The sequence below is a fragment of the Corythoichthys intestinalis genome, chromosome 1, assembly GCF_030265065.1.
Source record: "Corythoichthys intestinalis isolate RoL2023-P3 chromosome 1, ASM3026506v1, whole genome shotgun sequence".
In the NCBI taxonomy this organism is placed as follows: Eukaryota; Metazoa; Chordata; class Actinopteri; order Syngnathiformes; family Syngnathidae; genus Corythoichthys; species Corythoichthys intestinalis.
In genome coordinates, this window is record NC_080395.1 from 71,804,313 (window position 1) to 71,827,846 (window position 23,534).

Sequence of the window (23,534 nt, forward strand, 5' to 3'; positions counted from 1 at the left end):
CAGGTTTTTGGGCTGTGGAACGAATTAATGGAATTATAATGTATTCTTATGGGAAAATCCTGCTCGACATACGACCATTTCGACTTACAAACAAGGTCCTGGAACGGATTAACTTCGTATGTAGAGGTACCACTGTATTTGTTTACTACCAACTGAGAATTCGTTACAAAAGACACAGGCATCGTCACAAATGTGATCACACAAAACGCAACCGGTCCATTTTACCCAGCAGCAAGCAGTGCTATCCAGGTCTGACTGGCGCACCATATCCTTTTCATCCTTATCCTGAGTCCTCACAAATAAAACATAAAATTTCAGGAGGTTGGGGGTTCGGGCTTGAGCCGAGAAATAAAATATAAAATGCTGTTTTTTCGGGCTGGAGCCTACAAAAATAAAAGATAAAATTTCGGCTCCGGCTCGGGTCGGGCTGGATTTTTTTAGGCCCCATTTTACCACATGCCACCACTCACAGTCTTGATGAGCTTAAATTGGCTGGAGTTATGACGTTGGGAACGCTCCCTCCGGAACAAAACATGATTTGACCAATGCTGTGACAGCCGATGCTGACTAAAAATGACGTTTATGTCCGGTTTATAAAATCGCGCCAGCAGCCCTCCCAGCACAGAGAGCGCCAGTGGGCAACACGGGACAAGTCTGTGAAAGCGTCCAACCCGCTTCATTATCGGGACATCTTTTCATGCGTGAAAGCAATGACCGGAGCAAATCCCGCGTCACCTTACATGGGAATTTCCCTGGATATGTGTGTGAAAAGGGCTGTAGTGATACATTTGGTGATGAGTCCCTAGCCATGGATTAATCATCTATGGCCATGTTATATCTCTGACTGTTAACTGTAAGTCCCACCTGTGTTGATATGGGCAATTGCCCATGCTATGCAGAGTATATCCTAAATAACTGTAAATTGTTGTCATAACATTTATACCATGGATATTATCTGAAATTGAGGCTTGTAAGTCCCACAACATGGCAAGTGGGAATTTGCGTGTTCTTTCAGCACAATTTTCTGTGTATATTCCGGGACTGCATAATCCTGAATGAAAATGGAGGCATGGATGGATAGTAGCTCCTCGAGGTGAGTTAATATCACAGTAGGAATTAGACGGTATCAGATTTCAATGATAAGATATCATTCATAAAAAATATCTTAGTACAACGGTAATGCCATTGCAGCTCAAATGTTTTATTACATGTATTTGGGTAAATAAATGGGAACGTATTTTTTACCCATTTAGAAGTTTTTTATTTTAACCAAAACAAAAAATGTGTTCAAGCAAAATTATGATAAGTTCACAAATATACAGTAAATAAATTTATTTACATGTATAATGTATATAAAAAAAATTCTAGTATATATTTAAGCTAAGAACAAAAAGCTTGTGATTTTTTTTTGCGGAAAAAAAAAAAAAAAAACTTTCTGCATAAGCTGTATGAAATGTGAAAGAAAACAAAAAACAAACAAACGCGATAACAGGGATCACTCAACATACAAATTGTACAAAACAATTGCAGTCTTTACATAATCCAAAGAGTAGCCAATGCTAGCTGTCGCACACAACGATTGATGTTAGAGCAGTTGGCAATTATCACTTGCAGTTAATGTTAGCCAATAGAATTATTTTTGCACTGACTGGTTTGGCAATTTAATTTTATTGAACATGTTACAATGCCAATAAATATTGTATTCTATTCCATTTTAAAATATAACGATGCATGAAAGACTAATTAAATGATTAAGACAGTTAAAAATGAAAAACTTGACTTAAAACAGGAAATAAAAATAAAACTAACAGAAGGATGAAAAGCAAAAGTCATACAACTTGTAATTTGAACGACAGGCGCAGTTGTGAATATGCTGTAGTAAACAATAGCGTTTTTAGCCCTGTTTTAAAGAAGCCAACTGTTTGAGCACACTTTAAGTAAATCGTTGTGCTTAGTTCTTGTTGTTGGAACACACAGAAGATTTTTTGAACATATATGGCGGAAAACACAGACAAGGCTGAAAAAGCAGTTTCTGCTCCTGCCTCTTTAAAATAAACTGCTGTATTTTAAGCCAAAAGAACTGTTGTGTTTGATAGAACAATATGCCTATATGCTGCCATAGCAGATTCATGGCACAATAAGCCCCCGAACTATTTTTAATTTGTCCGTTTAAGCCTGGAAACCCCTGTTTACAGACGTCGCGCAACCGCTTTTGTTTCAAACTTGCCATAAAAAGAAGGTAAGTAATCGTATTCATTATTCGAAATGTCTCATTTTTAGCTTAGAATCATTATTGATGTCGAAAATTGAGTAAAAAAAAAAAAAAAACGACTTTAAAAAATTATTCACTCGCATATTTTAAACTTTTAAACAAATAACGTCACAATGAAAAAATTGGCGTCTGTAAAAAAGTCACGGATATCTACCTCTTAACTAGCTCTTAATTGTATTTTTTTTGTTACTGTCACATTTTCCCCAATATTCTAGATGATAAATAATCGATCCAAACAAAGAAAAATTGGAAAAAAACGTTTAAAAGGGTAAATATATTCAAATGAAAATCTCGACCACTCCTCGATGTCTGCGATTTCTGCATCGCGACCCATGTTATACTACCATGTTTCACCCATAAAATCCCCCCAAAATCCGGCTGTGGCCATTCACAGCTGTGTTTTGACACTCGGTGATACATGCTACATGGAGTTTTTTGATCGAAACAAGATAAGTACGCGATAATATCTCGTTAAAGTCATGTCGTCTGAATTTCTGCTCTCTAATGCTGTCAGATAGGGTTTTGCTGTTTAAATGTTTTTTTGTTTTTTTTTTAAATGCCATACTGTCCAAAATTGTTCTTCCCCCAGAAAATTGAGATTTTAAGATTTCCAATGATGTATCACACATGCATATGGGACAATTTTTAAAAGTTGGCTGAAGTGGGGGTCTCAGAGCGGAACTTCAAGTCACCTTAGTGTTTTCCACCATACATATATATATATATATATATATATATACACACAGTGGGGAGAACAAGTATTTGATACACTGCCAATGGCAGTTTTCCACAGTGAGCATGGAAAAAAGAAATTTAAGCCCCTGGTAGGGTCACCCATGGCAAACAGGTCCTAGGTGAGGGGCCAGACAAAGTATGGCTCAAAAAGACCCCTTATGATGAGCAACATAAATGAACCCCAGTTTCCCTTGCCCGGACGCGGGTTACCGGGGCCCCCCTCTGGAGCCAGGCCTGGAGGTGGGGCTCGAAGGCAAGCGTCTGGTGGCCGGGCCTGTCCCCATGGGGCCCGGCCGGGCTCAGCCCGAAAAGGCAACATGGGTTCCCCTTCCCATGGGCTCACCACCTGTGGGAGGGGCCAAAGGGGTCGGGTGCGTAGGGTGTTGGGCGGCAGCCAAAGGCGGGGGCCTTGGCGGTCCGACCCCCAGCTGCAGAAGCTAACTCTTGGGACATGGAATGTCACCTCTCTGGCAGGGAAGGAGCCTGAGCTGGTGTGTGAGGCAGAGAAGTTACGACTAGATATAGTCGGACTCTCCTCCACACACAGCTTGGGTTCTGGTACCAATCCTCTCAAGAGGGGTTGGACTCTCTTCCACTCTGGAGTTGCCCATGGTGAGAGGCGCCGGGCAGGTGTGGGCATGCTTATTGCCCCCCGGCTTGGCGCCTGTACGTTGGGGTTTACCCCGGTAGACGAGAGGGTAGCCTCCCTCCGCCTTCGGGTGGGGGGACGGGTTCTAACTGTTCTTTGCGTGTATGCACCGAACAGCAGTTCAGAATACCCACCCTTTTTGGAGTCCTTGGAGGGTGTGCTAGAGAGCGCCCCCTCTGGGGACTCCCTCGTTCTCCTGGTGGACTTCAACGCTCACGTGGGCAACGACAGTGAGACCTGGAGGGGCGTGATTGGGAGGAACGGCCCCCCCGATCAGAACCCGAGTGGTGTTCTGTTATTGGACTTCTGTGCTTGTCACGGTTTGTCTATAACGAACACCATGTTCAAACATAGGGGTGTCCATATGTGCACTTGGCACCAGGACACCCTAGGCCGCAGTTCGATGATCGACTTCGTAATCATGTCATCGGGCTTGCGGCCGCATGTTTTGGACACTCGGGTGAAGAGAGGGGCGGAGCTGTCAACTGATCACCACCTGGTGGTGTGTTGGCTCCGATGGCGGGGGAAGATGCTGGCCAGACCTGGCAGGCCCAAACGTATTGTGAGGGTCTGCTGGGAACGTCTGGCAGAATCCTCTGTCAGAAAGAGTTTCAACATCCACCTCCGGCAGAACTTCTCCCTTGTCCCGGGGGAGGTGGGGGACATTGAGTCCGAGTGGGCCATGTTCCGCACCTCCATTGTTGAGGCGGCCGATCAGAGCTGTGGCCGTAAGGTGGTTGGTGCCTGTCGTGGCGGCAATCCCTGAACCCGCTGGTGGACACAAGCGGTAAGGGATGCCGTCAAGCTGAAGAAGGAGGCCTATCGGGCCTTTTTGGCCTGTGGGACTCCGGAGGCAGCTGACAGGTACCGGCTGGCCAAGCGGACTGCGGCTTTGGCGGTCGCCGAGGCAAAAACCCGGACATGGGAGGAGTTCGGCGAGGCCATGGAAAACGACTTCCGGACGGCTTCAAGGAAATTCTGGTCCACCATCCGGCGCCTGAGGAGAGGAAAGCAGTGTACCATTAACACTGTGTATAGTGAAGATGGTGTGCTGCTGACCTCGACTCGGGATGTCGTGAGCCAGTGGGGGGAATACTTCGAGGCCCTCCTCAATTCCACCGACATACCTTCCTTTGAGGAAGCAGAGTCTGGGGACTCCGAGGTGGGCTCTTCGATCTCTGGGGTTGAAGTCACTGAGGCGGTTGGAAAGCTCCTCGGTGGCAAGGCTCCGGGGGTAGATGAGATCCGCCCGGAGTTCCTAAAGGCTCTGGATGTTGTAGGGGTGTCGTTGCTGACACGTCTCTACAACATCGTGTGGACATCGGGGACAGTGCCTCTGGATTGGCAGACCGGGGTGGTGGTGAAGGGGGACCGGAGGGTGTGTTCCAATTATAGAGGGATCACACTCCTCAGCCTCCCTGGTAAAGTCTATTCAGGGGTGCTGGAGAGGAGAGTCCGCCGAGAAGTCGAATCTCAGATTCAGGAGGAGCTGTGTGGTTTTCGTCCCGGCCGTGGAACAGTGAACCAGCTCTACACCCTCGGCAGGGTCCTCGAGGGTGCATGGGAGTTCGCCCGATCAGTCTACATGTGTTTTGTGGATCTGGAGAAGGCGTTCGACCGTGTGCCTCGGGGAGTCCTGTGGGGGGTGCTCCGGGAGTACGGGGTACCGAGCCGCTGTTCGGTCCCTGTACGACCGGTGTCAGAGTTTGGTCCGCATTGCCGGCAGTAAGTCGAATTCGTTCCCATTGAGGGTTGGACTCCGCCAAGGCTGCCCTTTCTCACCGATTTTGTTCATAATTTTTATGGACAGAATTTCTAGGCGCAGCCGAAGCGTTGAGGGGGTCCGGTTTGGTGACCTCAGCATTCAATCTCTGCTTTTTGCAGATGATTTAGTGCTGTTGGCTTCATCAAGCCGTGACCTTCAACTCTCACTGGAGCACTTCGCAGCTGAGTGTGAAGGGGTTGGGATGAAGATCAGCACCTCCAAATCCGAGACCATGGTCCTCAGTCGGAAAAGGGTGGAGTGCCCTCTCCAGGTCGAGGATGAGATCCTGCCCCAAGTGGAGGAGTTCAAGTATCTTGGGGTCTTGTTCACGAGTGAGGGTGGGAGGGAGCGAGAGATCAACAGGCGGATCGGTGCAGCGTCTGCAGTAATGCGGACGCTGCACCGGTCCGTAGTGGTGAAGAAGGAGCTGAGCCGAAAGGCAAAGCTCTCGATTTACCAGTCGATCTACGTTTCTACCCTTACCTATGGTCACGAGCTTTGGGTCGTGACCGAAAGAACAAGATCCCGGATACAAGCGGCCGAAATGAGTTACCTCCGCAGGGTGTCCGGGCTCTCCCTTAGAGATAGGGTGAGAAGCTCGGTCATCCGGGAGGGACTCGGCGTCGAGCCGCTACTCCTCCGCGTAGAGAGGAGCCAGCTGAGGTGGCTCGGTCATCTGGTTCGGATGCCTCCCGGACGCCTCCCTGGAGAGGTGTTCCGGGCATGTCCCACCGGCGGGAGGCCCCGGGGACGACCCAGGACACGCTGGAGAGACTATGTCTCCCGGCTGGCCTGGGAACGCCTTGGGATCCCGCCGGAGGAGCTGGTTGAAGTGGCTGGGGAGAGGGAAGTCTGGGCTTCCCTGTTAAAGCTGCTGCCTCCGCGACCCGACCCCGGAACAAGCGGAAGATAATGGATGGATAGATTTCAACTAAAGATTGTGCGGATGTTGGATTAAAAACCTCGACTAATGTCCAAACAAGTTCAAGCTGTCTTGCAGTCCGAGGGTACAACAGCGTCAACCCATACTATCCGTCGGCGTCTGAATGAAAAGGGACTCTATGGTAGGATACCCAGGAAGACCCCACTTCTGACCCAGAGACATAAAAAAGCCAGGCTGGAGTTTGCCAAAACTTACCTGAGAAAGCCAAAAACGTTTTGGAACAATGTTCTCTGGGCAGATGAGATAAAAGTAGAGTTTTTTGGGAAAAGGCATCAACATTGAGTTTACAGGAAAAAAAACGAGGCCTTCAAAGAAAAGAACACATTCCCCACAGTCAAAAATGACGGAGGATCCCTGATGTTTTAGGGTTGCTTTGCTGCTTCCGGCACTGGACTGCTCTCCCGTGTGCATGGCATAATGAAGTCTGAAGACTACCAACAAATTTTGCAGCATAATGTAGGGCCCAGTGTCAGAAAGCTGGGTTTCCCTCAGAGGTCATGGGTCTTCCAGCAGGACAAAGACCCAAAACACACTTCAAAAAGCACTAGAAAATCGTTTGAGAGAAAGACTGGAGACTTCTAAAGTGGCCAGCAATGAGTCCATAGGTGAATCCCATAGAAGACATGTGGAGAGATCTGAAAATGGCAGTTTGGAGAATGCACCCTTCAAATGTCAGAGAACTGGAGCAGTTGGCCAAAGAATAATGGTCAAAAATTCCAGCAGAGCATAATAAGAAACTCATTGATGGATACCGGAAATGGTTGTTTGCAGTTATTTTGTCAAAAGGTTATGCTACCAAGTATTAGGCTCAGGGTGCCAATTTTTGGAGTAGTTGTGTAAAATGATAATGTTTTAATTTTTTTTCATTCTCTTTTGTGATTTTTCATTGCAAGCAAAATAAATGAAAATACTACTACCTAAGCCAAAGGTGTCAAATTCCAGAAAGGGCCAAGTGGGTGCTGGATTTTGTTCCAACCGATACCGTGCAGAGTGTTTAACCAATGAACTTCCTACTGAAACAAGCAGCACCTGACAAAGTTTAACTGATTACACATGTAAAAGATCTGATTGGTGAAAAGGTGTCCTCTTCATTGGTTGGAAAGCAAACCTGCACCCACTTGGCCCTTTCTGGAATCGGTTTGACACCTGTGACCTAAGCACTTGTAATTGCAATCATTTTCTGGGAGAAATTGAGCATATCTGACAGAATTGCAGGGCCGCAAATACTTTTGGCCAGCAGTGTATATATCTTTTATAGAATTATCGGCTATCAGCTGGAAGGAGGAGGAAATTATTGGTTATCGATATTGTTTGAAAAATGCATTATCATGCATCATTACACCATCATTTGTGAATTCATCTTCCGTTCTGCTTTTCTTTATGAGGGTTGCAGGGAACCTACAGTGTGTCAGCTAACTATGGACAGTAAGCGGGGTACACCCTGCACTGGTTGCTAGGCAAACACAAAGCACAAGTAGACAAATAATCATTCACGTTTACAGCCATACCAATGGACAATTTGGAGTGTTAATTCAGCCTCAAATGCATGTTTTGGGGATATGGAAGGAAACTGGAGTAGGCTACACAGAGAAAACCCATAAAAGCATGGAGAGAACACGCAAACGCCGCAAAGGAAGGGCGAATGAACCTTCAATTTTAGAACTCTGAGGAATCATGCTAACCAGTCAACCACAGTGCTACCACTACAGCATCAATAAAGCTGAGAAGAATGAAGACAAACTAATTCCACAACAATGCTTTAGTTTATTCTAAAAGCTATTCTTTAGGTGATGAGGCACAATTCCAAGCAAAATTGGCATTTACGTGGGACACAATGCAGTCTACACTAAACCAGAAGAATGCAAAAGATGCCATCAAGGTTTTTTTTCTTCCATATGAAATACTTATATTTAGGGCTGCAGTTATTGATTATTTAAGTAATCGATTAATCTATGGATAATTTAATTTGATTAATCGAGTAATCGGATAACAAAAATGTATTGCGTGTGCATGCTTGCATTGACATTTATGTTGACCTGCACATCCATTGGTACCAAAGAGCATTAAATGCGAATACAAAATAAAAAAAAATCCCTAGGTGTTTCTTCAAACTATACAGGGTTGCACTTTCACACGAGCAATAAATGCATTGAAAAATACATTGATATACCTGAGCTTAGCATCAAACGGTATAAAAAAAAAAAAAAGAGGATCCAAGTAATACAAAGGAACAAAAAAAAAAGTTTAAATGTCTAATCAGTCAAATTGATCTGTTATTTTAATAGATCCTAATAAATTTGCACAGCAAAAGTCTGCAAGCTTAAATGCCATAAAATGTTAACCTTTTTTTTTTCTTACAATCCTCTTAACAAATCGTTCAAACCTATAGTCCCACAAAAAAGTCTGAATATGCCTCTATACTAAATTACAAATGCATAAACAAACATTTTAGCTCAAACAAAAAAATTAAAGCCTTATGTTGGCCTGACCAGGAAGCAGCTGGATTCAGCCTTGACGAGTTATGTCATATTCACTGTTGCCACCAATGGGCAGTGTATCCTCCTAAACCATGCAACACTTTCAAAACAAACCATTAAAATGCCTCTCTAATTAAACTAATCATCAAAGCAGCAAATTTGAATTCAAAGCTTTTTTTCTAATTGAATTACTCGAATTAATTAATTAATCGTTGAAGCACTACTTATCGTATTTTTCAGACTTCAAGGCACACTGGATTATAAGGTGAAACACTTTTAATTTGTTCTCTATCTCTGTGCTTTATCTTGCGGCCGTGGCGCAGTTGGTACCTCTAGTTGTCCTGGGACAGTATGATCAGCGGTTTGATTCCCGGCTGCAGGTTGGAAGTGCCTTGCATGGCAGCAGCACCATTGGTGTGTGAATGTGTATGAGAAAGGGTAAACGTGTGCTAATGTAAAGCGCTTTGTGCATGGTAACCATGTAGATAAATGCAGTATAATATGTATTTAGCATTTTTGATATTGTAATTATTGTTTGTTTTATACAGGAGTTTGATAAATGATGAATGTGTCTTGAGCACTTTACTGGAGCAGTTCAATGCAATTACGCTCTAAAGAAATAGGTTTGAGGTCATTGAGCACAACCAGAATTCATACAAAAAAAGGCGCAATACGACTTTTGGGGGAAAAATGAAGGATTTTATGTTTGCCTTATAGTCTGAAAACTACAGTAAATATTGAAACACTCCAAAAACACTTGGAGATAACAACAAATTACTGACCATTACCACAAAGAGATGCCAGATGCTTTCTTAAACAGTACTAGAACAAGATATTTGCCGTATTTTTTTTTACACGCAAAAGACTTAATACTCCCATCCCACTATTTAAATCCAGGTTTTGCAAACCAATTGAAAACTGAGGAAAAATGATATTTTTTGCAGCTCTTACCTCAATGAGGAAGTCCCCCGTCCGTAGTCCCGCCTGCCATGCCACACCCCCCTCGTCCACTGACTCCAGATATTGCAGAGCAGGGAAAGCAGGGGTGGGTGTAAACTCCTCAATGGGTGTATCCGCTTTGCATAGACAGAAACAAAAAGAGAGATGACAGCATGACGACGAGAGCAAACGAACAATTTTAATTATTTACCCCATATGGGAGTGAAAATAGTGTTGCAGAACTGTTCTACACCAAGGAAAGAGGCACACTCATGTTGTTAAATCAAGACAGTTTCAATTCGAGATGTGACTGAAAATTTGGCCCCGAAAACTTTCGGCCGAGAATAGCTAAAATTGAATTTTTGGTTTTCGGTTAAAAGACTGAAAGTTTACCACAGAATAGCGTGAAGAACTCTAGTCATTTTGTGATGACGTAATCAAAACACAATGCTACTACTGACTCACAGCCAACAAGTCTGCGGTTTGGAAGTATTTTGAGGTATCAAAGAACTATATAAATTATTAAATGAAGGAAAATCAAATAAATTTTCTTCATTGCTGCTACTGGTTCTGAAGTTGCTTCCCAGTACATTTGAGCCCGTGCGTGAGTAGTTTGGAGTTCAATCCAGTGAACAGTACACAAATAGTAGTTAAATGCATATGTGTACATTTACTGTGGTTTAGTGCAATACGTTTATGGCACGACCACTTCCTCTTTTTGTCATGTTTTTTCCCATGACTTCCACACCCCCTGTGCCAGTCACCGTTTAATCCGGCTAGGATCAACTTCGCTTGTCTTCGTCGCCGCTAGAGCTCGGCCCACTCGCCTGGCTCTCAATCGATTCCACTTGTTGCAAAAGAAAACCCTGAGTCTTATTTTAAGGAGAGATTGTAATAAGTCTTTGTAGTGTCATTGGACAAATAATTTTTTTGTATTTTTTTGCTGCAGGCAGTATCAGCTCCTTTGCGTGGTGTAGGGGTTATTTTGCACTGAGCTACTTGGTATGCCACTTTGTATAATGCTAACAGTGTACGCTGGTTTACTGATGTAACACTGAAAAAGCGGGACGATTTTTAGCAATATTCAGCACGTTTTTGCTGAATAAAAATCAAGCGGCTTATCAATGTGACTGGGGTCTAATGTCTTTAAGTGACGTCTTAATTGATTTGGCTTCCTCCTGTCCGCTGCAAGCATTTTTAGACACACTAAACAGACTGGTCTTTCTTCGTCTCCCACTGTATTAAAAGTCAAAGCCAAAAGCAAAACGCTACATACGCTTTATCACATTTCCTCGTCTTAGCTCTTCATATCTCCAGTGCTCTTTGCTGTGTGCTGTTGTTTGGTTCAAAAATACTGCACACATAAAATGAGAGCGCCACTGCCACCCAAAATACGATTTTTGTGGGTAGTAATTATGATCCATATAAATTGTATAAATTATATTAAAAATATTTAGGAAAGCAACTGAACTGTATTAAATTGGTTAAAATTAACTCTCTTTACCCAATTTTAATCAGCATAAACTTGAACAAACAAGATAATATCTATATCTAATATCTATCTGTGTGCTCAAGGCTGGTAATGCGCCAACGCGTCCTCCTTGAAACTGAAAGGAGGGCCGCTTCATTGTTTGCATGCAATTTATGTTGGGCAGACAAATTGTGAAATGGTTAATGAGCAAATTGTCAATAAAAAAACAGTTGACAATCAAATGTTTCTCTTGTGTACAATGACTTCAGTAAAAACCTAATCTACAATAGTAATAATTAAGTTTATATTTGAATTAATATTTAATAAAAACATTCAGTAAAAGATACAATGAAATACACTACAACCATGAGTAAATAATACTCAATTTTAATAGGTCAGAGATTCTTGAGAATTTGCCTAAAACAGGTATTTTCTTGGGGGGGGAAAAAGGTTTGATTGCAAAATCTGAAGTAATGTTATTATAGACCAATGTCTTAGCTGTTCATCAATGTACCGATGTCAGCTCCCCAATTTTTACCTTTTTCATAAAATTGATGTTTTTTGAGTCACTGCGTTGCATTTGTCACTACCGTCAGACACAACAAAAAGCTCACTTATTTTTATTTTTCCCGTCCAATACCAATTTGGAGCATTCAAACCAATGCCTTTCATTATAAGTACACATATATGGTGCTAAATGGTAAATATTCACTTTCCTTTATTTTTTATACCGTTTCAAGTATACTCCTCGATAAGATCTTACATAATCCAATGTTTACTTTTCACTTACAGTAGATATGTCAATAATGTTTTGTTTTTAAATCTAAAAACACATTTCTCTAATAAAATAGAATGTTACCTCTATAGCCCAGGAGCACTGAAGTAACAAATTACAAACATATGTATTTAAAGCAAATAAAAGTCCCTCTGACGGTGGTGACACATATCTGACGGTGGTGACAGTGCCCTCCATTTTCACATATATAATTCCATAATAAACCACCAGTCATGCTTTTTCGTATTACAACTTTATTTAACAATTTGCAAAACAAAGAACAAGTGTGATCACTGTGATACATATTTGATTGGCAACATAAGGAACAATCAAAGAACAAAATAATCGAATCACAGACAAGAATAATCAATAACATTGGAAAATAATGTTTAAGTCATAACATTGTAAACTGCCATCTAGTGCATATAAACTGTGTATTGAACATATAGTCCTATTGGAGAGAAACAACAACTTTATCACTCCAGCACTCATTCAGCTTTGTCAGCCCCTATAATGAACGTTTTTCTCCTCTATGTAGTCCATGACTTCATTAGACAGGCTGTATATCTCCCTTCTTCTGCTTGCACGACCTGGTGCAGATGGTTCCACGAGTTTGACCAGAATATGTTCAAATGGTATGAAGCACACATCCCTTCTCTCTGTTTTGGACTGAATTGTGGATTAGGCCAATGAGAATGGTAGAATTCCACCTGTACATCTTCATTCTGAGCATCCACCATTACAGCCTTTCCCAACCACCAGTTCTTGTCATAAATCACTGCAAGCCAATCTCCGCACTGAACTTTATCAGCAGATAGATCGGCTACAGTCCCATCAGGAAGTGGAACCCTGCTGTTTGGTGTTTCATCTTCCTCCACTTCCTGTGGCTCACTCCTCCCCTTCCTGCTCCATCTCCTCCATGAGCATTGCCAGAGGACTTTTCTTTTTCTTTTGCGTCCTTCTCGGCCCTGGGTATGCTGGCCTTAAACTGGCATGTCGTAGGGCTGAAACATTTGCAAATCTTTGGTTCACTGGAGAAACAGGACAGCAACCTGCATTTGATCTCAAAGTCTTTTTGGTTTGTTGGGATGACCTGATGGATTTTCCGAGTGGTAGGTACAGCTTTTAGTGTCTGACTTAGGAGTGCATAATATGGTTGCATGACAGCTTCTGTGATAATGAAGACCTTGGTACTGCACAGACTCCTCCCAACCATCTCATGAAAGACACTGCCATCCACAATGTCCTTTCCACTCAGTATAAGGCTATCTGCAGCCTTTTTCACAGTTCCTCCAACCCCGTCTGGGGCTCCCTTCCCATGTGAGGTGGGGAAGAAGTTCCAGGTGGTGCTCTGGAAACCTAAAATTGGAGGGACACTGCAGAGAAGTGAAAAGTTTTTTTTTGTTTTTAATACTGCTTGCTGGGGCCATCTGACCAGAAGTGAATCGTATCAACGTTACAAAGGAAATAAAGAAGAAACTCTGCTATTCTCATACACAAATACAGATAAAATAAAGATAGATAAAAAATAAAAACTATAATTGTCCTATTATATATATATAAATATTGTCATATTTAATCCTTCTTTAGGGACCATTTGGACGTTTTCGTCACTACCGTCAGTCTGTATGCCACCACCGTCAGACAGAAAGTCTGACGGTAGTGACATCTGACAGTAGTGACAAAAATCTAGTCTTTTCCATGCTTTGCAGAGGTAGTCCACATTAGCCACCTTGTTTTCACTCTCTGCCACAAACCTCTTCTTAAATATTAAACTTTTATGTTATATTTTTATTTTTTTTTCTATACACAAAAAATACGGTGGGGACATGTTATGGTGGCAACAGAAGCAGTTTAAAAGAATATATACAGGTTTTAGAGAAAATGGCAAACTTATAGGAGCTTGAGTGATCTTGAACCAGGAAGAAGAAGTGAAGGTTTGAAAAGAGGTTCTCAGGAATGGATTGGACCTTGTACTTGCCTGATTTTATTGATTTTACAACAAATCTGATGGTGATTGAGGGACACATTTTGATCAATCAGAAAATGATGGTTAATTTTTTTCAAAATTCAGTTTTTTGTAGTTTTTTATAAACATAACAATAAACTTTTTAATCTGGTAAGGTTATTATTAAATTTCATAATTACTTTTGGTTTTTTTAATCAAATTGAAAAGAAAAGCTCCCATCGGGGGACAGTTGATTTTGAAGGCAATGGGCCAGCATAATGTCACAAAATTATTAAAATTTATAGTCCACCAATAAAAGCCTGTTACATATGTGTATAAAACCCTCTGATTATACATTTGATTCATGTTTTTTCGTGAAAATTATTTTCAAACAGAATAAGCATTTTTCCAGGTGAGACATGTTTTTGGCAAATTCTCAAGAATCAGTGAGGTATTAAGTGACATAATCTGTGTCAAAAGGTTAAGTAAACTTTACCCAAATTATATGAATATACAACCCCTAGCAAAAAGTATGGAATCGCCAGTCTCGGACGAGACTTACTCAGACCATCTTGTCAAGAGTCAAGAATCTGCATTGGACAAGGTGATGATGCAGGAACTTTTGTTTGGTGCTGTTCCAGTGAGATTTACAAGGATAAAAAGCTTGGGGTAAAAATTATGAATTAGTTAAAAAATGCAACCCTTTAGCATTCCGAAACACTAAAAGAAATAGATAAAAAATATTCGTGGTGGTCAGTAAATGTTACTTTTATAGAGCAAGTGCAGGGAAATATATATAGAATCACTCCATTCTGAGGAAAAATATATGGAATCATGAGAAACAAACAAAGAAATAACAATCAAAACGCCATCTCTAAAATTTAGTAGCACCACCTTAGGCTTTTATGACAGCTTGCAGTCTTGTCATCTTGTCATCACCTTGTCAAGAGTCAAGAATTTGCATTGGACAAGGTGATGATGCTGGAACTTTTGTTTGGTGCATTTCCAGTGAGATTTACAAAGATGACTGTGTGAAGAAAACATTAAAAAATCCCTCAGTCCTTGATGATATGGGGCTGCATATCAGGCAAAGGCACTGAGGAGATGGCTGTGGTTAAATCTTCAATAAATGCACAAGTTTACATTGAAATTTTAGACAGCTTTCTTATCCCTTCAATTGAAAATATGTTAGTCATTTTCCAAGAGGACAATGCATCATGCCACAGAGCTGATACTTTTAAAGCATTCCTTGGAGAAAGACTCATCCAGTCAATGTCATGGCCTGCAAATAGCCCAGATCTCAACCCTATTGAAAACCTGTGGTGGAAATTGAAAAAAAAATGGTCCACAGTTCTCCTACTTGAAAAGATTCGAGAGGCCTGTAATTGCCAACATGGGTAAACCTCAACCATGAGGGACAAAAAAAAAAAAAAAAAACAGAAAATCACATGGTTTGATTTTTAAGGAATTTTTTTTGCAAATCATGGTGAAAAATAAGTATTTGGTCAATATCAAAATTTCATCTCAATACTTTGTTATATGTCCTTGGTTGGCAATAACGGAGGCCAAACATTTTCTGTAACTCTTCACACTTCGCTTGGTGTAAAGAAATCAACTGTGGGAGCAATTATTAGAAAATGGAAGACATACAAGACCACTGATAATCTCCCTCGATCTGGGGCTCCATGCAAGATCTCACCCCGTGGCGTCAAAATGATAACAAGAATGGTAAGCAAAAATCCCAAAACCACACGTGGGACCTAGTGAATAACCTAGAGAGAGCTGGGACCACAGTAACAAAGGCTACTATCAGTAACACAATGCGCTGCCAAGGACTCAAATCCTGCACTGCCAGATGTGTCCCCCTGCTGAAGCCAGTACACGTCCAGGCCCGTCTGCGGTTCGCTAGAGAGCATTTGGATGATCCAAAAGAGGACTGGGAGAATGTGTTATGGCCAGATAAAACCAAAATAGAGCTTTTTGGTAGAAACACAGGTTCTCGTGTTTGGAGGAGAAAGAATACTGAAGTGCATCCAAAGAACACCACACACACTGTGAAGCATGGGGGTGGAAACATCATGCTTTGGGGCTGTTCTGCAAAAGGACCAGGACGACTGATCTGTGTAAAGGAAAGAATGAATGGGGCCATGTATCGAGAGATTTTGAGTGAAAATCTCCTTCCATCAGCAAGGGCATTGAAGATGAGACGTGGCTGGGCCTTTCAGCATGAAAATGATCCCAAACACACAGCAAGGGCAACAAAGGAGTGGCTTCGTAAGAAACATTTCAAGGTCCTGGAGTGGCCTAGCCAGTCTCCAGATCTCACCCCCATAGAAAATCTGTGGAGGGGGTTGAAAGTCCGTGTTGCCCAACGACAGCCCCAAAACATCACTGTTCTAGAGGAGATCTGCATGGAGGAATGGGCCAAAATACCAGCAACAGTATGTGAAAAGCTTGTGAAGAGTTACAGAAAACGTTTGGCCTCCGTTATTGCCAACAAAGGGTACATAACAAAGTATTGAGATGAACTTTTGGTATTGACCAAAGTTATTTTCCACCATGATTTGCAAATAAATTCTTTAAAAATCAAACAATGTGATTTTCTGTTTTTTCCCCCACATTCTGTCTCTCGTGGTTGAGGTTTACCTATGTTGACAATTACAGGCCTCTCTAATATTTTCAAGTGGGAGAACTTGCACAATTAGTGGTTGACTAAATACTTATTTGCCCCACATTTGCACCATTTCCCTGCACTTGCTCTATAAAAGTAACATTTACTGACCACCACAATGTTTGTTTTTTTATTTATTTCCTATAGTGTTCCTGAATGTTAGAACTTTTGTTTGGTGCTGGTCCAGTGAGATTTGAACTAATTCATTTTTTTTTTCAAGCTTTTCATCTGATTTTGTGATGAACATGATAAATGAGTGAGTGCTTGTCCGAGACTGGTGATTCCATACTTTTTGCTAGGGGTTGTATTATTGTCACACATTTCACTAATGTTTATTAAGTAAAATTAGGTCAAGTTTACACTAACTAAATGAGTGTAAATTGTTACCTCAAATTCATTGAGTAAATTCTATAGGTTGCTTTTTACAGTGCAATGACATACTGTTAATTGGGTTTTATCTGAGTGTGCGTCCTTTACTTTTCCCACACATGGTTGCATCTGTTGCTTGCTCTTGGGAAGGTCACAGAATATTGTGGCTAGAATGGTGACATGTGACACTTCCTATAAATTCATCCTACTGGAAGACAGACAGCCCACAAGCATGTGCGAGTTTTGCGTGATCGGGATGAGTAAGCTGCGGTGTCCGTCTGTGAGGGTGACAGTGAAATATGGCCAAAGCAGTTAAAAAGGGAGCAAAGAATAGCAAAATATCAGAAAGCAAAGCAGGATGTAAGCCTGTGTGACAGCTCAAGCATGAATGCGTGTTGGTGTGTTTGTGTATGTGTGTTCACCCCCTTGCAGGATAAACTCGGCTGGGTCAGTTCCCCAGGGTGATGGAAGTGTGTGTTAGAATTACTGGAACATTCCTCTTGTTTTTCAAGCCAAATCTCGACCTCCCCCTTTCTTACAGTGTCTTCAAGATGGGAGTAGGAAAGACTAAATTTAGCTCTTGGCATAGTCACAGTATAGACCAGTCACTCCGCACGGTAGTGACATACATCGCGGTTTATGACGTGGTGAGAAACGTCAAAGAAACTGATGCAGCAGTCCAAACCGTCTATTTTTACAGGCAATCTCAAGGCTTTGTGAAATATCAAGCAACGTGGTAAGGCCACTCACGTCACAGATAATTCATGCTGTTTGCAGGAGAAGTGCTGGTTGTTTCTACAAGGTGCTTCTAACTTAACATTGGAAAGAAAATGAATTTGTGAAATGTTATGACAGCCCTGGGGAAAAATGTTGAGGTAAGCTTCCTCAAGTGTGTGCACAACCTAAATCACAAATAAAGTTTCTTTAAACATACAAAATGGTGAACTGCCACTCCATTTATTCCCAAACCTGAAGTCCTCTAAATAAGATGAGTCAAAAAGTAGGGTATGTCGTCATCTGAGCGAATGTCCAACTCTGACTGTTGTCATGAGTGGGCGATTTGAAGGAACTGCAAGAAAAAAATGGCTAAAATCTATTCAGGGAAGTGTGCGAATTACCTTTTGCCCCTCGCAGGACGAAACCGAATCCTTCATTCTCCTTCTTCTGGAGTACCACCGTCTTCTCATCCACCACGCAGTCACTGTGAAGAAGATGCCGAGCAGAGCGGCCGTTAGCACAGCCCATCATTCGCAGCATGGCCACGGACGCCCTGGCCGAGTGGAGGTTCATACTGGAGGAGAGCTAGTCCAGCCGGGGCAGGGCAACCCCGACCCCACCCCACCCCAGCGGGCTCTGTGTATATCACACGGTACGACAGTGGCCACGGCGGCTCGGCGACAGCATCTCCAGGAAAGAGACGAGACCAGGAAAAAAAAAAAGAAAAGGGCGACTGAGATGACGTGCCTGCCTCCTTCCCTCCCCTCCCTCTCTTCTTTCGCCGACTCTCCTTAAGAACCGTTGCAGCCTCCTGTGCGGAGAAGCGGGCTTATAAGCGCGGTCACCCCCACTGCTGCTGCCTCTGTGGAGGTTCCTGCTGGCAATATGGGACTGCAAGCTCCAGCGGAGGCGACATTAGCTTGCGTGCGAGCGGGACCTGGGAAGGCTGAAGCTCATCAGTTTGAGGATGGGCTCAATGTGGATGGAGCGCTAACGTGATTAGGTGCGCGCCACGAGCTGCGTGCTTGTTAGCGCGCGCGTGACGATGTGTGACCCTCATTTACGACCGTCTGCGCTTAACTCACTGACTAATCGGTTAATAGATTTCAATAAATCCTGGTCCTCGGTGTCTGCTTGTTCAATTCACTGCTTTTTGTTATGCTGTTATAATTGCACTAATCAATCCAAATAACATATTCGCTCATGTCAAATCAAAACTCAGCATAAGCTAACGTATGAAAAAAGCTGAGTTTGTCTGTTTTTTTTTTTTAAAGCTGTGAACGTTTGGACAATGCTCGACGATAGTAAAACAAAGTACTTAAATAATTCGAGTAAAAGTAGTTAGTAGTTAGTACACAAAAAACAGGAACTAAAATTTGACCTAAATTTGAAAAATGTCCTAAAATATGTATACAACATGTTGGAATTTATGGTAAATAACAGCTTAAGAACTTAAGTCAGGGTGACATTATACCTCTGTGAAGTTGCCCCCCCCTTCAGATCCAAATAAAAAAAAAACAACAACTGTCATTCGTTTGTGCTAGGTTTGTGCTAAAAAAATAAAATAAAAATGATTGCAATTATAAATGCTTTGGTAGTAATATCTTCATTTATTTTACTTGCAATGAAAAAACACAAAAGAGAATGAAAAAAAAAAATCATTATCATTTTAGAAAAAACTCCAAAAATGGGCCGGACAAAAGTATTGGCACCCTCAGCCTAGTATTTGGTAGCACAACCTTTAGACAAAATAACTGCGACAGCTGCTTCCGGTATCCATCAATGAATTTCTTACAATGCTCTGCTGGAATTTAAGATTTTTGGAGCCAACTGCTCCAGGTCTTTGAGATTTGATGGAAGCCTTTTCCAAACTACCATTTTCAGATTTCTCCAAAGGTGTTCTATGGGATTCAGGTCTGGACTCATTGCTGGCCACTTTAGAAGTCTCCAGTGCTTTCTGTCAAATCATTTTCTAGTGTGTTTTGGGTCATTGTCCTGCTGGAAGACCCATGACCTCTGAGGGAGACCCAGCTTTCTCACACTGGGCCCCACATTATGCTGCAAAATTTGTTGGTAGTCTTCAGACTTCATAATGCCATGCACACGGTCAAGCAGTCCAGTGCCAGAGGCAGCAAAGCAACCCCAAAACATGTTTGACTTTGGGGACCGTGTTCTTTTCTTTGAAGGCCTCGTTTTTTTCCTGTAAACTCTATGTTGATGCCTCTTCCCAAAAATCTCTACTTTTGTCTCATCTGACCAGAGAACAGTCTTCTGAAACGTTTTTGGCTTTCCCAGGTATGTTAGGGCAAACTCCAGCCTGGCTTTTTATGTCAGAAGTGGGGTCTTCCTGGGTATCCTACCATAGAGTCCCTTTCATTCAGACGCCGATGGATAGTACGGGTTGACACTGTTGTAGCCTCGGACTGCAAGACAGCTTGAACTTGTTTGGACGTTAGTCGAGGTTCTTAATCCCACATCTGCACAATCTTTCGTTGAAATCTCTAGTCAGTTTTTCTTTTCCGTCCACATCTAGGCAGGTTAGCCACAGTGTCATGGACTTTACACTTATTGATGACACTGTGCACGGTACACACAGGAACATTCAGGTGTTTGGAGATGGACTTGTCGCCTTGAGATTGTCCATGCTTCCTCACAATTTTGCTTTTCAAGTCTTCAGACAGTTCTTTGGTCTTCTTTCTTTTCTCAATGCTCAATGCGGTACACACAAGTATGCAGGACAGAGGTTGAGTCAACTTTAATCCATTTTAACTGGCGGCAAGTGTGATTTAGTTATCGCCACCACCTGTTATGTGCCACAGGTAAGTAACAGGTGCTGTTAATTACACACGTTAGAGAAGCATAACATGATTCTTCAAAGGGTGCCAATACTTTTGTCCGGCCAATTTTTGGAGTTTTGTGTAAAATGATAATGATTTCACTTTTTTTTTTCTATTCTCTTTGGGGTTTTTTCATTGCAAACAAAATAAATGAAGATATTACTACCAAAGCATTTGTAATTGCAATCATTTTCTGGGAGAAATTGAGCATTATCTGACAGAATTGCAGGGGTGCCAATACTTTTGGCCAGCAGTTTATATTTGGTGTGAAAATCACAGTGAATATTTAATACTGGCCATTCCAGAGAGAAAGGGTAAAATATAAAACGGAAACAGAGAGAGAGAGCGAGAGAGAGCGAGTGAGAGACTTAGAGAGGGAAAGAGCGAGAGGTGCAATCCTAGCAACGGTTCCCTTAGCAACACAATCTGTCTGGAGAGGAAGGATGCCCACACTGTTGACACACTGAAGGTTATCTCACGACATTCCCTTACACGCACGCGCATGGACACAAACAATTGTCCACCCAAATTGGACAGCTGCAAAAGGTCAGTGCACTGCAGCATACAACACAAGCTTTACAATTTATCGACAATGTAATCTTTTTCAACAAGTGATGCCAGGGGATTGGTAGGGTTAAAGAAACGGGACTCTGGATGAGGGACATATCGGCCAGCACGCTGTGCGGATAAAGTGCGAGTTTACCCTGGGGAACATCCAAAATCAGTGTAGCTCAACAGGGGGTCATGAACAGAGGATGTACAGCAAGGAACTATTTTAGCTTGTGCATTCACTGTGAATGGGGATTCTTAACATCTGAGAACAGACAAATCATCTGCAAACAAGCAATATTTTCATACATGCATGTGCAATTTTAATAGGGGCTAAGTCACAACAGCATAATCAGCACTTTATCAGAGAGCTGTTGATTCATGTAGAAAAAAATAACATCGGGCTCCCCTGCCTGCCTACCTTTCTCTCAGCATGCAGCCCCATGCAGGCAACCAAGACTGATCGTCAGCGCACTACTCTGATGTCAAGGGCAAAGGAAGAGAAAATGCTAAAAGAATACCCCCCCAAAAAGTTACACATCTATTAGTGTTATATTATATATTATATAGTGTATATTTTACTCGATAAAGTACAATTAAACATTGAAAATCATTAGAAGTGTAAAGATAATATGATTTGGATCTGGTTTTGGTCTGAGATATATGAAATCAGAGTGCATTGGTCTGTGAAGGCCTGGATCGGTAAAATAAAAATAGTGTATGAATGGTTCGATGGCCCGGATTTACAGCAACAAATCGACAGTGTTGTGCACAATAGCAATGAACGCTTCCTACTCGCTTCCCCCTACATCACAGCTCTATTAAACTGCATATGACAGGGTTAAATAACAGTCTGAAATAGCATTGTTATGTGAATTAGAATCATATTTTGAGATGACTCGACAACAACAGTTTGGCAAAAAGCAGATGATAAAAAATTAGTCTTTTAATCCGCCGTTTAGCCATGTCTACCATTATAAGGGTCTAGCATTCCCAACAGGAGGTTCACGTTGGCAGGGTCATGGTTTCATCTGATTTAGAATTTCCACCCATTGAGGGGGAATTATTCAGAATGAGGAAAAGGCGACGGAGAGACGCAAAATGTCACTGTTTCAGTCTCTCTGCTCCAATATTTTTACAGGATATTCTTTTTATCCAAGTATTTTTCATCAATTACTAATAAATGGCATGGTCATGACAAATAACAGTGTTGTGCTAAATGAAATATGAAATACTAAAATTGCATTTATTCAGTACGACATGGCAAAATTACTCCGTAATGGTCAAAACTGTCGACTTCACCTTTACCGTCGCACCGCACCTCCCGAACGATATTTTATGCCACTGTAGTTAGTCAGGCTTTTCTCATTTCCCTGCCTCAGCTTCGGAGAATGTAAACAAACCAAGAGGCATGACAGCTAGCCGACATGCTAACCCGAACCAAGTGACGTCTCAAAGTCTTATTTTCACTTTTCGAAGCAAAAAATCACACAAAACTAGCCCGGACCATGTCACACGACAGCAGCAAGTTACAGCTCGTTCCCCTGCTACAGACAGGAGAGCTCGCCAGGGAAGCAGCTGGAGAGTACCGCCAGACAAACCGGCCGACGTCGGAGGAACACATAGCTGCCACATGGTCAACACGTATATGGCGTAAAATAATGCTTTACTACACGGCGAAGACGTAAACAGAGAGCGGCGTGCAGTTGTTGTGCAGCTAACAAGGCAGGATGTGTCTGAGAACAACTTTTCTACATGTCGGTCCATGATCAAACATAAGTAAATAGTCCTTTATTTAAAGGAAGTTTGTAGTGTTTACTTTGTAATCACTGTATTCGCAGCCATTTTTAACATAAAGTTGCAATTTCTGATGAGGTTGAAGATTTGACAAATGCAAGCCACCTCCGTATTAAAACGTGTGCCATGATCTAAGTATTCGACATTATACAAAATACAGTGTTCACTCACTTCCTTTTAAGTCCAATGGTGCCACAGTAGTAGGGCTTGTTTTGCCCAATATCTGCGGTGAACGGGAACCTTTTGAAACCCAAAAAGGCTCACATGCCTCTCCCTGGTGCAGCTACAAAAGCCTGAAGCCATTTGGCTGGTGTGATGCAAAAAATAAACGAATTAATCCGCAAAATCAGCTGAATCCGCAGTCCATCTGCATGTTATAAAGCAATGCTGTATTGTGAGGTGCTGACTTGGGTGACATCACATTCGCATTCGTCCTAAACCCGAGACTGGAGCCGGAAGTCACTCATTTTCATTGCACAGGATTCAAAAATTGAATATAAAACAAACGGTCCATTTCATCATTGGTGTCATACTCACTTGAAATGTTAAGTGAAATGATAAGCACTCTAACAATAAATGGACATGGGTTAATTTTGCATGCACTTCTTTTTAACAGATGA

The 23,534-nt window shown here is 42.1% G+C and overlaps 1 protein-coding gene across 3 annotated transcripts in view; it reads right to left on the reverse strand.

Moving 5' to 3' along the window:
* The window catches only part of LOC130917256 (SH3 and multiple ankyrin repeat domains protein 2-like), a 525,263-nt gene that overhangs the window by 143,116 nt on the left and 358,613 nt on the right, over window positions 1-23,534 (reverse strand). For all 3 annotated transcript variants that reach the window (XM_057838487.1, XM_057838477.1, XM_057838497.1), the window contains exons 15-16: window positions 18,133-18,215; window positions 9,793-9,917 (exon numbers count right to left, since the gene is read on the reverse strand). In XM_057838487.1, the coding sequence (XP_057694470.1) occupies window positions 9,793-9,917; window positions 18,133-18,215 (208 nt within the window). The remainder of the gene's footprint in view (window positions 1-9,792; window positions 9,918-18,132; window positions 18,216-23,534) is intronic.